Source organism: Drosophila biarmipes, chromosome 3L (assembly GCF_025231255.1).
Source record: "Drosophila biarmipes strain raj3 chromosome 3L, RU_DBia_V1.1, whole genome shotgun sequence".
Classification (NCBI taxonomy): Eukaryota; Metazoa; Arthropoda; class Insecta; order Diptera; family Drosophilidae; genus Drosophila; species Drosophila biarmipes.
This window is the reverse complement of record NC_066613.1, coordinates 9,034,157-9,047,764: the sequence shown is the minus strand read 5'-3', so window position 1 is coordinate 9,047,764 and position 13,608 is coordinate 9,034,157. Positions and strand designations below refer to the sequence as shown.

The following is a 13,608-nucleotide window of genomic DNA, read 5'->3' as shown; positions in this document are numbered from 1 at the left end:
CTCAGGAAAATCTCTCCTGGAAGACAGAAGGCTCGTGATTTACACCGACCAGCTGTTTGTATTTTACCCATAAAACTAAATAATAATTCCGCTGAGAAACGGAGCAAAACAGTTAGAAGAAAACCAACATTATTTAGAGTGAAGATACAAAGATACTACTTTTATCTTCCCAGAGAGAAACTTTTCGTATAAAATCTTATTAGTTCCAGCTCTTTTCAAAACTGGATCAAATCTTCTTAAGGCAAATTTATGCATATAACATTATTGTTTTACTTGCAGGGAATCCCCCTTTTTTGTCCCCGGAATTGTAAGCTTTCTGGGAAAGTTTCTTAACCTCACATGGTGTGATTGATGATGCCACTGATGACCGCGAATTAAACTCAATCAAACGATTATGGACTCAATGGGAGATTTACTGTTTGTTGTGGCTTCATTAATACTCAGGTATCCTACCAGAAATCAATAGAATAGCCTCCTCGCTTCAAACCAAAAGTATGCTGAAAAGCACTTCAACTTCCGCCCCCCTCTATGAGCACGTCTCGCGATCTATCATAACCTGTCCCGTCTGTTCGGTTTTTTTAAGCAATTAAGCCTTTCTTGCTGCTCATTTTTCTAAAGTTTTTTTGGCACAACTCGGAGATCTTATCACGGCACTTTGCACTTCCTCCAACACACAAGTGGCTGTTGTTGGAGTTGTTTTGGATGCTTTTCTGTAGTTTTTTTGGGTTTTGCTACCAACATGAGCTTAAATCACGCGCACGCCCCGAAATCTTGGCCAAGATCTCACTTGGAAGACAAATTTCGGATGATTTACCTACAGCGATGGGACGAGATGAGTTAACCTTTGCTGTTCTGCTGAGGTGAGGGAAGTAGGCGGCTTGCGGGTGCGACTCCATTTCATTCACAAAAGTTTTGTCTTAATGAAAATCTCTTGAGTCTCAAGTCGAGTCTGTGGAAGTGGGAAGGTCGCCTGGGACTAGTCTTGAAAAAAGTTTGAACAAAGTTTAACGACATGGCTGGAAGGCGTAGACAGAAGCCAATTCTGGGTTCTGTGAACATTCGGCCCTTGATATCCCTCGTCTGCGTTTGTTTAATTGATTTTGTTGTTAGCTGGGCTGGCACCGATAAATGTTTAGTGTAGTCATTAAATCATAGTGATTCTACCACTGTTGCCTCTCTCTTCTCCTAGATTCCCACAGTTACACGCAGGAAAAATGAATGTTATCTTATGTATCATATAAAATCAAAAATATAAATTCAATAAATTAACATAAATTTACGATCAATTTTGTTAAGGGTAAAATCTAAGGTTTTTAAGAGGGTTTTCTTGAAAACCAAAATGGTTTCCCAACCCCTTTAGTAATATCATTCTGTTTTTATTTCATTAGGCTACCTACTGCCCGACATTTTTTTACCGGAAAAGGTTTATTTTCTTCAATAAGAGAAATAAAAAAACAATAAAATTTTCCTTACATTCTGGCATGGGTTGATTGGCAATCTCAGTTCTTAAAAACGTACTTCTTGTCCCTAAATATCCGTAGAAATTTACGTTTTTTGATTCTTGAACAGAAGAAAATTCTCCCATTTTTTAAAATAGGGACGTTGATAAAAGCCATTTTTAAGCAAAATCTTCACTGGCTTTACAGTTTTCTAACTTGTAATTGCGGTTAAATTATAAAATCGAGATTTTCCTTTGCGTGTACTTCAACTTAGTTTTTCCAATCGTTGTCAGCATTTTCTCACGTCGCTTAAATGGCTTAATAACCCAATCCGAATGCAACATTTTGTGGCGGAGCTTTAAGTTGTTGGTAATCGCTCGCTCCCCCCGCAGCCCCTGCAGCCCCCCTCGAGGTAGTAACCCGCTTCCGGTCTGCGGTCCTCCGATCATCAATGAACGAGCGAGTGAGCGAGTGAATGAATGAGTGAATGGGGCTATCGTGTGGTTTGTGTGTTAGAAATGCCATAAAAAATGCAACAGCGGCATAAAATTGATTTGATTGCCAAGAAGATGATCAGGCAGAAGAGGCAGGAGCTGCGGAATCTGGCATCTGGCATCTGGCGGGGGAATCTCCGCGAGCCGCAGAGGAGAATCCTACACCCGCCTCGGAGTCTAACTGATTTTGCCCATGGCCGGGCAGGTTGCAGATCGTAAAACCCCGGACCCCAAGTCAGAGTCCCAGATGTAGGCCGAACCACTTTGATGAGCTCGGCTGGAGTGGAGTGGCTTCCTCAGATCGAAGCTGGCGATGAGATAGAGCTGCGGAAAGAGACAGGGACTGGGACTGAGACTGAGACTGCGACTGAGCTCGGCACATTTAGAGATTAACTGGTTTTATTGCCCGATTGGCTATAATATCTTTTATTTACGAGTCTCGGGCTAATTTGAATTTTCAACGTTTTCTTTTTGGGCTCTTTGGCTTTTGGCGCGCTCTCTTATTTCTATGGTTTCCCACACTTTTACAGGTGAATGGGGCCCAAGTATTTTGTGAAAGATTTTTGATCGCATGATTGTTATATTTTATTGATCGGCTTCATACATATATTGAAACGCTTCAGTTTTCGGTTTTGGGGGCCGTCGTGTGTGTTTTTTGTGTGCGCCCCTTGGCCAGCTTCTTGTGTATGTTAATCGTTTAGGCGGCCGAGCACATTCTCCGCTCTCCCATCGCATTTAATAGTTTAATTTTTATTTGAATGAACAGTTAATTTTATGCCAAGTGGCAAATGGTAGCCAGCCTGCTTGTGGGAGTCTTTAAAAGCGTGTGTAATCCTCGGTTTTTCATCGTTCGAGCTCCCAAAATAAACATAATTTATGCTGAGAGCTGCCAAACGAAAGACTTAAGCAGCGAACTTGAATTGAAGTTTATGCCTTGACGATGGTGATGTATCAGTGTTTATGCCGAGATTAAGATAGTTTTGGAGATAGCTCGAAATGGAGGGCAGTGCTGTGGGATAGGCATATTCCCCTCGCTTTTCGATACAATGGAAATTAGTTCCGCTCACTCACAAAGCTCGTCAAAGCTGAGGTCCCGAGCCAGCTGGCGAGTTTTTTACTTCCACCTCTGATTCCCAAACTGCGCAGCAGCAAAGGCTGCAAAGTAACCAAAAGATTGTTAGGTTGTTCATTAGCAGGCGCAGCTGCGTTGTCTGTCTTCCCTCCTTCTAGTTTTTTGCGTCCTTTGCGCCGTGAAGAGTCCCAGGGGACTGTCAAGAGGGAGTTGGGTTCCTTTCGGCCTCGGTTTGGGTGGTATGGGGTGGAACGGAATAGGAGGAGGACCTCTTTATCCGCCGGCAGTGAAAGAAGCAGCCGGTTCTTGTCCCCGTCCCGCCTCACGGGGTGGCGTTGGCGAGCCTCGGGCTAGGTCCTTGGAACGGGATCTCCGACAGCCCCTTAAGTGCGCAATAAGCAATTTCCCCGAAGGGTGGTGGTGGGTCGCCGAGCGCCCTATACTTCTTGCCACACCTTTCCCATCTCGCAACTCGTTTTCCCTAAATGGACAGCTGCCCGCTCGGCTGATCCTCCGCGGCCGGGCTTTCGAGCCGTGACAGATTGATAAATATTTCCAAGGTTTTCTGCAGATGAGCAGCATTTTCTTCCGCAAGGAGGAGGAGGCAGTTGGTTGCCACCCGCCCCAGCTGATGAAATCGGAACACGGAGAAAAATGTATAAGGGCTTATTTCCTTTAAGGTAATATAATAAATGTTCTTAAACATTTTTAATACTTAGTAACTTAGAAAATAAAAGTATCAAAAAACGGTTTTACGCAGTTTATTAACCTAAAATATGAACGAGTAGAAAAGAACAAATTAATATAATGTAAGATATTGCATAGCGAATGCAACTTTAGTATTTTTGGATGACCAAGAAAATGCTCTAAATTTGATAAGCCATTTCTCAAAAGAGTTCTTGGTTACAACATGCATTTTCGATTATAATTGAATTAAATCGAGGTCGTCGTAAGCCGACATTCTAACGAAGTGCAATAACGACTTTTTTCGCCGTGCTAGCCCGCTCCGCGTATATATTTATGTCATTAAATTTAAGCATTTTCGTTTAGGCCATTCAGCTGGCCAACCTGTGATTAAGTTGGTCCCTGACTTGGCTCACTGTCTGTATATCTCCTGGTCCCCGCCCCGGCTCTTTTGGCCAATTGCATGTCCCGACTAATAGTTGCAAGCTCCGCCACGAGAAATTCATATGAAATTATAAACGTTTTAGTTTTATTGTGCGTTCCGAGTCCCACTGGCCATTTGAGTTTCATCCGAGTGAGTTGGCGGCGGTGGCGGTGGCGGAGGTGGAGGCCCCATAGCAGTGATAAATGTTTCCTACGCCGAGGTATTTCACCCGCGGCACTCACAGCGGCAGGAAAAAATCATACAAATGCAAATTTAATTGTAGTTCGCCGCATCCCAGTGGCACATAAACGCACAAATACCTCTCGGGGAGTCTGGCTGCAAATGAATGCTTTCAACGTGGCACGCAATTTAAGTGGGCGGGGGGCCCGAGGGCATGGTCCGGAGTCGGGGAAATACATATATCGTACAGGCCGAAAAACAAAAACCGAACCCAAGCCCCAAAACGAATTCATTTGAATTTCTTTAAATGTTTCTGTATCTGCGATTCGCCTAACGGTTCTCCAAATCAACTCCACCTACTGATTTCTATACCTTTCTCCCGATACTTTTTCAGCGTCTGGCGGCCCATTTTCAGTTGATTATTTCAGTTTTTATAATCTGCGCAGGACCATCCTGCATATGAGTGTTTAATAGGTACTAAACTTTTTACGGGCTAGTTAGCCAAGTTGTTTTAGCCCATCAAAAGGCAATAAATAAATATTTATATTGAAATTGGAAAGGCGGTTATGGCTCTGAACTAGGAAAGATGACATAAAATATACACTTTAATGATGATTGGTGATAGGACATAAAGAATGCAGTTCTCACGCGATATTCGGCGTCTCCCACATGTTACTTCTAGAGGAAACACTTGCTTCTCCCTGAACTCCCCGTAATTGCATTTACAATTAAAACCGAAATTGCCTTCACAGCTGTTTGCTACAATTCCGACACCTTTTCCGCTCTAACCGCAATAGGATCAGATGCGATCCTTTCGTCAATTTAGTGGCCCTGTGGCTCGTGTGTCCCCGTCAGCTGTTCTTCCTCAGATTTTCCTCGGCTCGACTTCTGTTCCGGCGGCTTCCTCAGCCTCTGCTGCATTCTTCTGCCTCTGCGCGCCAACGACTCTTAAGTCGCATTCTGATCCCACCAACAGCTGTCCCGAACTCTGCCGCCGCTCCTGCTGGCCAAACAAAGAAGGCCCTGCAGGATCCGCATGTTTGTCGAGAGGTCAATAATCTCAGACGGGGTGGCTGCAGATTTCGGGAAGGGGTGGGGGATTTCTTGCACAAATCTTAGCTAACTTCAGTTCAATTACATTGCAGAGAAGGGAGCACTAACAAAATAAAAATAAATAATATCACCATCACGCATTTCTTTTTAAAATTGTTGTATTTATTTTATTTATTTATATGCCGATTTCTTAACTTTGAACTACATTTTAAAAAGTTCAAATCTTAAGTTTAAATTTAAATTTAAATATTTATATTTCTAAACCTTGCCAATTATTCATGGTTTCTTAAATTGAAGTCCACAGAAATTCCTTAGCCCTGTCGTCATGCATCAAATCAGAAGATACTTCACCTATTCTATTCATATTTCTAAAACCAAGATCCCTTTGCTAACATATCTTGCATTTCTCCGATTCGATCGCCCCTTTCGGCTGATCTCGCCCTGATGTCATTAGCGCCGAATACAAATATGCAACATTTCCCGGTCGAGGATGTGATGCGGGTGTTCCCCGCCTCCGTCCCCGCCGCTACTTGCAGGGGATGTGTCCTTAAGAAAACTGAAAATCTGAGACAAAGTGTAGGTACGATTTAGGTAGCCCTAGGAGAGGTAGGAAATTAGACGTTATTGTATAAGGACACACCGGGCCGTAGATAATAACAATAATGGGCAGGGCAGTAGCGCGCGCCAACGTGAAAGGAGAACAGCTGATGTTCCAGAGGGAAACCTTGGATGGATCCTCTGCCAGAGGACTCATGAGCGGGGGTGAACTCGTCGAGATTTCGTCTCAGTTCCTTTTCGGTCTTCCTGCTTTCTCCGTTTTTTTCTGTTGGCTCTGCAGCACGTGGCTGTCTCTGGCGCTCTTTTTTAGCTCCCGACAAATTACTCATCAGATTTGAAAGAGTTGAGCTGAAAGCGGAGATCGATCGGGTATTGGGTTTCGAGATCTGGTATACTTTGTTGCGCCCACACCGGAAGCACAGTGGAACCTCCTTGCGGGGCTTCGCAGGAAGGGAAACCCGTCGGTATCTGCATGCAAAGCCTTGCAACATCAACACCGGCAACATGATCGGCAGTCGGCGGATGGGGGCTGGTGGATTGCCAGATTGTCAGATTGCCAGATTGCCAGCCATAAGCTATCTTCTATCGGCTGTAGGCTATCGGCCACGTTCAGCCAGGCCCAAAGACGGTTATAATTGGCCCAAGGCAGCCACAATTTATCAACGCCGATTGCCATTTGTGTTGACAACTAACATACTGGACACTGGACAGTGGATCGGGAAAGGAATGGGGCACTACTGCTACTCCCTGTAGTTGGCATGAAGCGTGTTGATTTCGCACTTTACAGCTTGTAAAACCAGCAAAGGCAGTGGCCGCATACTAGCCGCGCTATGAAATTATTTATTTAATAATCGGACGGCGAGTCATGGAAAATGGTCAGCAATTGTCGTTAGCCGCTGATGGGGCTCCGGTCGAATGTGAGTATGTTGCAGCTGCTAATTGTGCACGAAAAGCCGCAGTGGCAGCAGCAACATCACAGAATTTATTACGTTTCAATTATGTATATGGGCAAATGTTGGCTCGGCCAATTGGCAACGCATAAATCTCGCCGGAGTCACTCTCTCCCTCGCTGAAACTTGGCCCGGCTGTCAAATTAGCACGCCAGCAACTTGGCCATTAGCAATCGCCACTGCTTGGCCTGCAGCTCTGATCTGGCTAATCAGCTTCCTACTCCAAAAGCGGCTGCTCTCCCGGGTGCCTCTTCTCTTCCCACTTCTGGTTGGCACGCCGGCAACACGTTGCAGTGCGGCTGCAATAGGTGCAGCAATAGGTGCTGCCAACTGCAACATTGTGCGATTTATTCCAAGGGGTCCAATCAGTTCTTATCAGCTTCGCTTTTTCTGTGGTATATCTTAGCCTTAGAGCAGGATTCTTGGAGGACTTCAGTACACCAAAGGAGGGTTGCCCAAAGAGCTACTTGGGTTTTGAACCATGGTTAAGTCACCTATTATCAACTTATGACACTTCCCTGATGTTTACACAACTGAGGGGACTTGATTTACGATATCATTGGAAGCTAGACATAATTTCATTTTCTGGGTTGTGGCCATTATTTAACACAGACAACTTCGAAACTAACTCTATCGCATTGCCCCGTGCCGTATTGACTCATTAGCAGCACTGGCAGCTCCAGCGGCAACGTTAGTTGTCAGCAACTCTCTTAGCGATCTATTTGCAGTAGAGGAGAACTCACTTTCCAATCGCTTTTCCTGGGAGTCCAAATTAAGTTGAACAAATGGAGGGTTGCTTTCGGGATTGCGTATTTTATACGCTGCCAGCAGCGGCGGCAGCAGCAGCAACTTAAGCTGCCCCACCGGCAACATGCGATGTGTGTGGTCTGCTGTTGCTCCTGCGGCTTTCGCTGTTGTTGTTGCTGCTGCCGCCGCTGCTGTTGCTGGCTGCCCCTTGCAGTTGCAACTTTTGTCGTTGTCCGTGCATAAATCGTGTGAAATATCGCATTTCGCGCATTTTCGCTTCGTGTTAACGAGTGTCACATACGCACACATGAAAAACAATCGCCTGCAACAAGCATTTATTTGTCTTTTTGCTGGCGAACGTAGTCTTTGCAGTTGTTGCTGCTGTTGTTGCTACTTGGGTTTGCTCTAGGCATTTGCATATTGACAGCGCAGTGTGATAATGCTGTTGACATTGATATAGCTTCAAAAGTCTGGCCTGCAGACTGTGGGACAGTCTGTTGCTGCTGCTGCCCCTACTATTGTTGCTAGTTGCTGGTTGCTGGTTGCTGCTGCAACGCCCACCAAACAATTGACAGTCAACAACATGCTGGCGAGGCAGGCGAAAAAAGTTACAGAAATAATGCTGAAAAGAGCGCAGAATCTGATAAAGTTGCGGCTGTTGCGCATGCGCATGTTGCACGCCTACAAAATCATGTTGCACGTCAGTTGAGCGGGCTTTTTGCCCTCAAAATATTTGTGCCCGAGTGTGTGTTAGTGTGAGCTGCGCTCATTTAAATTCTGCAATGATTTTTGCCAAGTACCTGGGACCCTGCTCCGTTCAAGGCCGCCTTTTCGAGCCGCTTGTGTGGCATCCGGCGGGTCTATAAGCTATGTGCTATATCCCATATGCTGACAGACGGCAGCCGAGAAGGCGGACTCCGCCGAGATCGGATTTCCAGAGTTGCAGTACCACTACTGCTGGGCGGCAATTGATTCTTAAAAAACGTTGACAACTTACATGCGGCAACTATATGCTGCCGCCGCGTTGACAAATTGGCCGCATGTAGATGCAACATTGAGCGGAAATTGGAAATTACTGAAGGAGATTCTCGAAAAGCAGAGCGTACGCCCACCAAAAATGGCCTTGCGGGGTAATCGTAATCCCCGCGAAAGCGAAGATGAAGTAAGAGCACCGAACACCCAACTAATAATCGCATAATACACGTACCAGGCTAATGATTAACCTGCATCATTATCGCTCGAAGATCTCAGATGCTTCCCTCCAGTTTTTGTGTTTTGTGCCCGTCGAAAATTAGCTGCCGTATCTGCAGAAGCTCTTCCGAGTGGAGTTTGGGCTCTGGACAGGGACTGGGATGGGGCTCTGGATGAGATGGGATGGGATGGGATGGGATGGGTCCAGGGGCAGGACAACAAAGCATCCTGCACTTTTACTCTCCCCATTCAAGCCAAAACCAGGAGGATGATGGCCCCGAGGCAGAGACCTGCAATCTGGCTTTATTTTATGCGCGGAGCGCGCTTAAAAATGCAGTCAACGTCTCCTTGGATGGGGCAGACAGGAACCTGCCGCTTAGGCGAATGCCTCACGGGCCCCAAAAAGGCAAACGGCCCGACAACAGCAACAACAGCACAGCACAGCACACCAGCAGCAGCAGCAACATCTACAGCGGCAGCAACAAATGGCATTAAAAAAACCATCACTGCGGGGCGAGGGAAATTCACTGCATCCTCCCACTTTTTGCTGGTACGCGAATGTTGCCTCTAGATGGGCCTATTATGTTGCTGCTGCTGCTGCTCTCGATGTTGCTGCTTGTCGACTGCTGCTGCTGCTGCTGCTGCTGCTGCTGTTCGCCAATCATTAAATGCGTTTTTCATACTGTTGATTTGGGTTCTACTTCTTTTTGTGCGGGAGTTGCCGCTGCGATTTTTGATTTATGAACCAGCAAATGAGTTCGCGAAAGGGGAACGCAGAACGGAGAACACGAATGTATATCAAGTAAGTATACACCCACACTTCCGGCTGTAAATTGAATTGGGGGCGTGGCCCGCGGAATGTTGCACCCCATGTTGCCGGCGGGCATTCAAATAATTATGCGCATGTTGCTGCCGTCTGCCCGAGACTTGGGTTTTTAGCGCAGATCAAAGAGCCAGTGCAGGAAAAAGGAACGACAGCGACAACGACGACAAATCGCTGAAAGTTACAGTTTAAGTTGCTGCCGCAGCAGCAGCAAACGTTGCTGCCAATCACCGCAACAGCAGCAGCCAGTGCAACTGCGGCATCAGCAGTGGATAATCAGAATTCCAGCATTTTCACCTGTTGCTAAAGCTTGTGCAGCCTGACATGTGCCGCACATGCCGCGCTGCCATTTGTCTGCACTTTAATGATGCGCCACATCTAACTGCAACTGCACATCAACGGCAGAGGCTGTGGCAGCAACATCAACCACTCACATGCACGCAGAAAAAAAAATGTTTTCCGACTGTGGCTGCACACAAAAAAATAATATGGGTAAAATTTACTAGTATAGATTGTAAGTCACATTGTTGCATTGGTTCCTTAATAGTTAGGCTAAAATTAAATGTATTAAACTTATCATAAATTACCTTGCTAACAAAAAATAAATTGAGAAGTTTCTCTGTGACAGAAAGGGCTTACAAAAAAAACATAAAAAGCAGTTTGATCGATAGAAATGTAATTAAAACTGTTCCAATTACAGGAAAATTCCTAAAGTCGTGCAAAGTTAATGCAGAAAACGTAATAGTTTTTCCAGCAATTTCCATACTTGTTTTTATTCGTCATGTTTTGTAAAGTGGCATGTACTTGACCATTTCGAAGCATGTGTTGAATTCAAAGGCCTTTCATTATTCATTCGCATAAATATTAAAATTAGTGCCGCAGTCGAAGTATGCCGGATAATCCAGCACTCTACAAATTACGAATGAAGTGCAGTCGATCCTGTAATTTAGGAAGTGCCAGAGTCGAGCCAAGAATTTTAAATTAATTTTACGTGCGGAAGCTTATCAGACATTATCATACTGTCACTATTACGCTTTGCAATTTCGGAAACAATGGAAATTGCGAAAACAATCCGCTTTTCTCTTTTCAAACCATTTCCTCAAAAATTGAAAGGGCATATTTCCGACCCTATAAAGTATATCAGGAGGATAAGCCGTGGGGAACACGATCTAGGAAAACATAGAAGATACAGGGTTGGGCACGTCTTTTTAAAAGATCCATAAAGTTCTTAAGTTCAAAGTAAAGGACTAGCTACACTTCTAAAAGAAAAACTATTTTCCAGGGAATTTATCATTTTTTAATTAATTATTACTTATTTACGTAAAAGTAGCTTACGTTATGAGTCGATACTACAATCGAAGGGTATTCCATTTATATATTTAGACACCTAGTAATCCGTACGTTAACGCATTACGCACTAGTAAACATTTCACGGGTAGGATCCCCAATTCGATAGGTTAAGTTAATTTAGTCTTTATATTGATAACGATTTTATGTCGTATAACGATACGAACGAGTTTTTTAGCGTGTATGCTATAATTTTTGACTAAACTACCAACCTTTTTGCATACAAAAGCCGATAAATAATGCAAAGCATATACCGAAAAGCTGACATTTTGCGTCAGTCTGAGGTGTTGAATTTGAATTGCAGCCCGGAACAGGGGTTCTATATATCTAACATATGTATAAGACTTGGGAGCAGTGCCAGAAGCAGAGTTAGAGCAAAATGCCACCCAACAGCAACGACACCTCCACGGGAGTGCTTTTCGAATCGGACGTGGATGTTGGCTTGACCAAGGACCTGGTCACTCTCAGGACCACCGATGGCAGCAAGCTGGAGCTGGTGTGGTTCAACATAGTGTTGTTCGTGATCCTTCACATATCTTCCTTGTACGGAGTGTGGTTGCTCTTCACGGAAGCCACCTGGACGACCGTCCTGCTCTTTCCGCCCGCCGTGGTGATAACCATCTTGGGAGTTTCCGGTGGCGCCCATCGCTTGTGGGCCCATCGCACCTTCAAGGCAAACACGCCGCTGAAGCTGATCTTCCTGTTCCTGAACACCCTGGCCTTCCAGGATGCGGTCTACTACTGGGCCCGGGACCATCGGGTGCACCACAAGTACACGGAAACGGACGCGGATCCCTACAACTCGCAGCGCGGCTGGTTCTTCGCCCACATTGGATGGCTGTGCTGCCGGAAACACCCCGAGGTGGTGGAGAAGGGCAAGCAGATAGATCTTTCCGACCTAGAGGCCGATCCCCTCGTGATGTTCCAGAAGAAGTACTACCTGTGGCTGATGCCAGTTATCTGCTTCCTCCTGCCCACCGCTCTGCCCATGTACCTGTGGGGCGAGTCCTTGAACACCTCCTGGCATGTGATGGCCTTGCTCCGGTGGTGCGTCAGCCTGAACCTCATTTGGACGGTCAACAGTTCCGCCCACATGTTCGGCATGAAGCCCTACGACAAGAACATATGCCCCGTGGATCAGGGCTTCCTGATCGGCTTCCACGTGGGCGAGGGCTACCACAACTACCATCATGTCTTCCCCTGGGACTACAAGAGTGCGGAGCTGGGACCATGCTCCCAGGATGCGACCACCAAGTTCATCGACTTCTTTGCCTACTTGGGCTGGGCCTACGACCTCAAGAGCGTGTCCTTGGACATGGTGCGCCAGCGAGCTCTCAGGACGGGCGACGGCTCACATCCTGTCTGGGGATGGGGAGACAAGGACCAGAAGTCGGAGGACATCGGCGACACCACCATCACCCACCAGCGAAAAGAGACGTAGACCAAGAGCTTAGGTAAAGAGAGCTGTTGCGAATCAAATGAATTTCAAATGAGGAATTGGTTTTGTTACCGCTGCATTAAATTAAAGTCTTAGAAATTAAAGCAAGCATTCCTCGACCTTGGTGTGCCCTACTTACTGGAACTGTCGAGGTACTTTGTCCGACAAATTATATATTTCTAGGTGACACTTGAGGTAGCTACCAGCGAGTGAAATTGTCTGGCATATTTCAAGCATTCAAATTTTGTTTACCGCTTGTTCTTGTGTTCTAAGTGTCCCACTTATAAATAAACCTCTTAAGTACCAAAAAATCATTAGAAGGTGTTACCATTTATTTTTTTTTACTTTATGGGACAATACGATATAGGAAAGTAATTGCAAATGTAACTCCTTTAAGTTAACTCCTTAAGTACAACGTGAAGCACAGACCAACGAATCGTTTCTAGATACAGAAAAACCCAAAGGAAAGTTAAATAAACAAATCTGCTAGTTGACTTCTGGCCCCTGGAGAATAGAGGTACTTTGTCCGACAAATTATATATTTCTAGGTGACACTTGAGGTAGCTACCAGCGAGTGTAAGTTGTCTGGCATATTTCAAGCATTCAAATTTTGTTTACCGCTTGTTCTTGTGTTCTAAGTGTCCCACTTATAAATAAACCTCTTAAGTACCAAAAAATCATTAGAAGGTGTTACCATTTATTTTTTTTTACTTTATGGGACAATACGATATAGGAAAGTAATTGCAAATGTAACTCCTTTAAGTTAACTCCTTAAGTACAACGTGAAGCACAGACCAACGAATCGTTTCTAGATACAGAAAAACCCAAAGGAAAGTTAAATAAACAAATCTGCTAGTTGACTTCTGGCCCCTGGAGAATAGACTCTTCTCTCTGGGGGGACGGGACATTTGCATTTTCGATTCGGCTCTCCAAAGAATGGAGGAGGTGGCTCCCAGCGGGCCGTCGGCCCCACACAATGATAACGGGAGAGGAGGAGCGGGAAGACTTAACTAGAAACTGTAGATTGTCCGTCCCAAGGCCGGTGGATTTATGGCCAGGTGCCAATTGGGGTGGGGGCCTTGAGAAATGTCCGTGCTGGCCACACTAATTAGTTTGCCCAAGACCCCGGGGCCATTGCATAATTTAGGTAGCGAATTCCTCGGCCTTGGTCAGAGCAACAACGCCCACACATCGGCGGAGAAGAGCTG

At 45.4% G+C, this 13,608-nt stretch overlaps 1 protein-coding gene across 1 annotated transcript; it reads left to right on the top strand.

The window, feature by feature from the left end:
* Positions 1 to 11,308: 11,308 nt before the first annotated feature.
* LOC108028727 (acyl-CoA Delta-9 desaturase) lies at positions 11,309 to 13,080 on the top strand. The gene is made up of 2 exons (XM_050885876.1): positions 11,309 to 12,595; positions 12,961 to 13,080. The coding sequence occupies exon 1, from the start codon at positions 11,342 to 11,344 to the stop codon at positions 12,401 to 12,403; it is 1,062 nt and encodes a 353-aa protein (XP_050741833.1). The 5' UTR covers positions 11,309 to 11,341; the 3' UTR covers positions 12,404 to 12,595; positions 12,961 to 13,080.
* Positions 13,081 to 13,608: the final 528 nt, after the last annotated feature.

What these genes read in the sequence shown, in the direction of transcription:
- LOC108028727 (XM_050885876.1), top strand. Translation starts at nt 11,342, where the DNA reads ATGCCACCCAACAGCAACGACACCTCCACGGGAGTGCTTTTCGAATCG.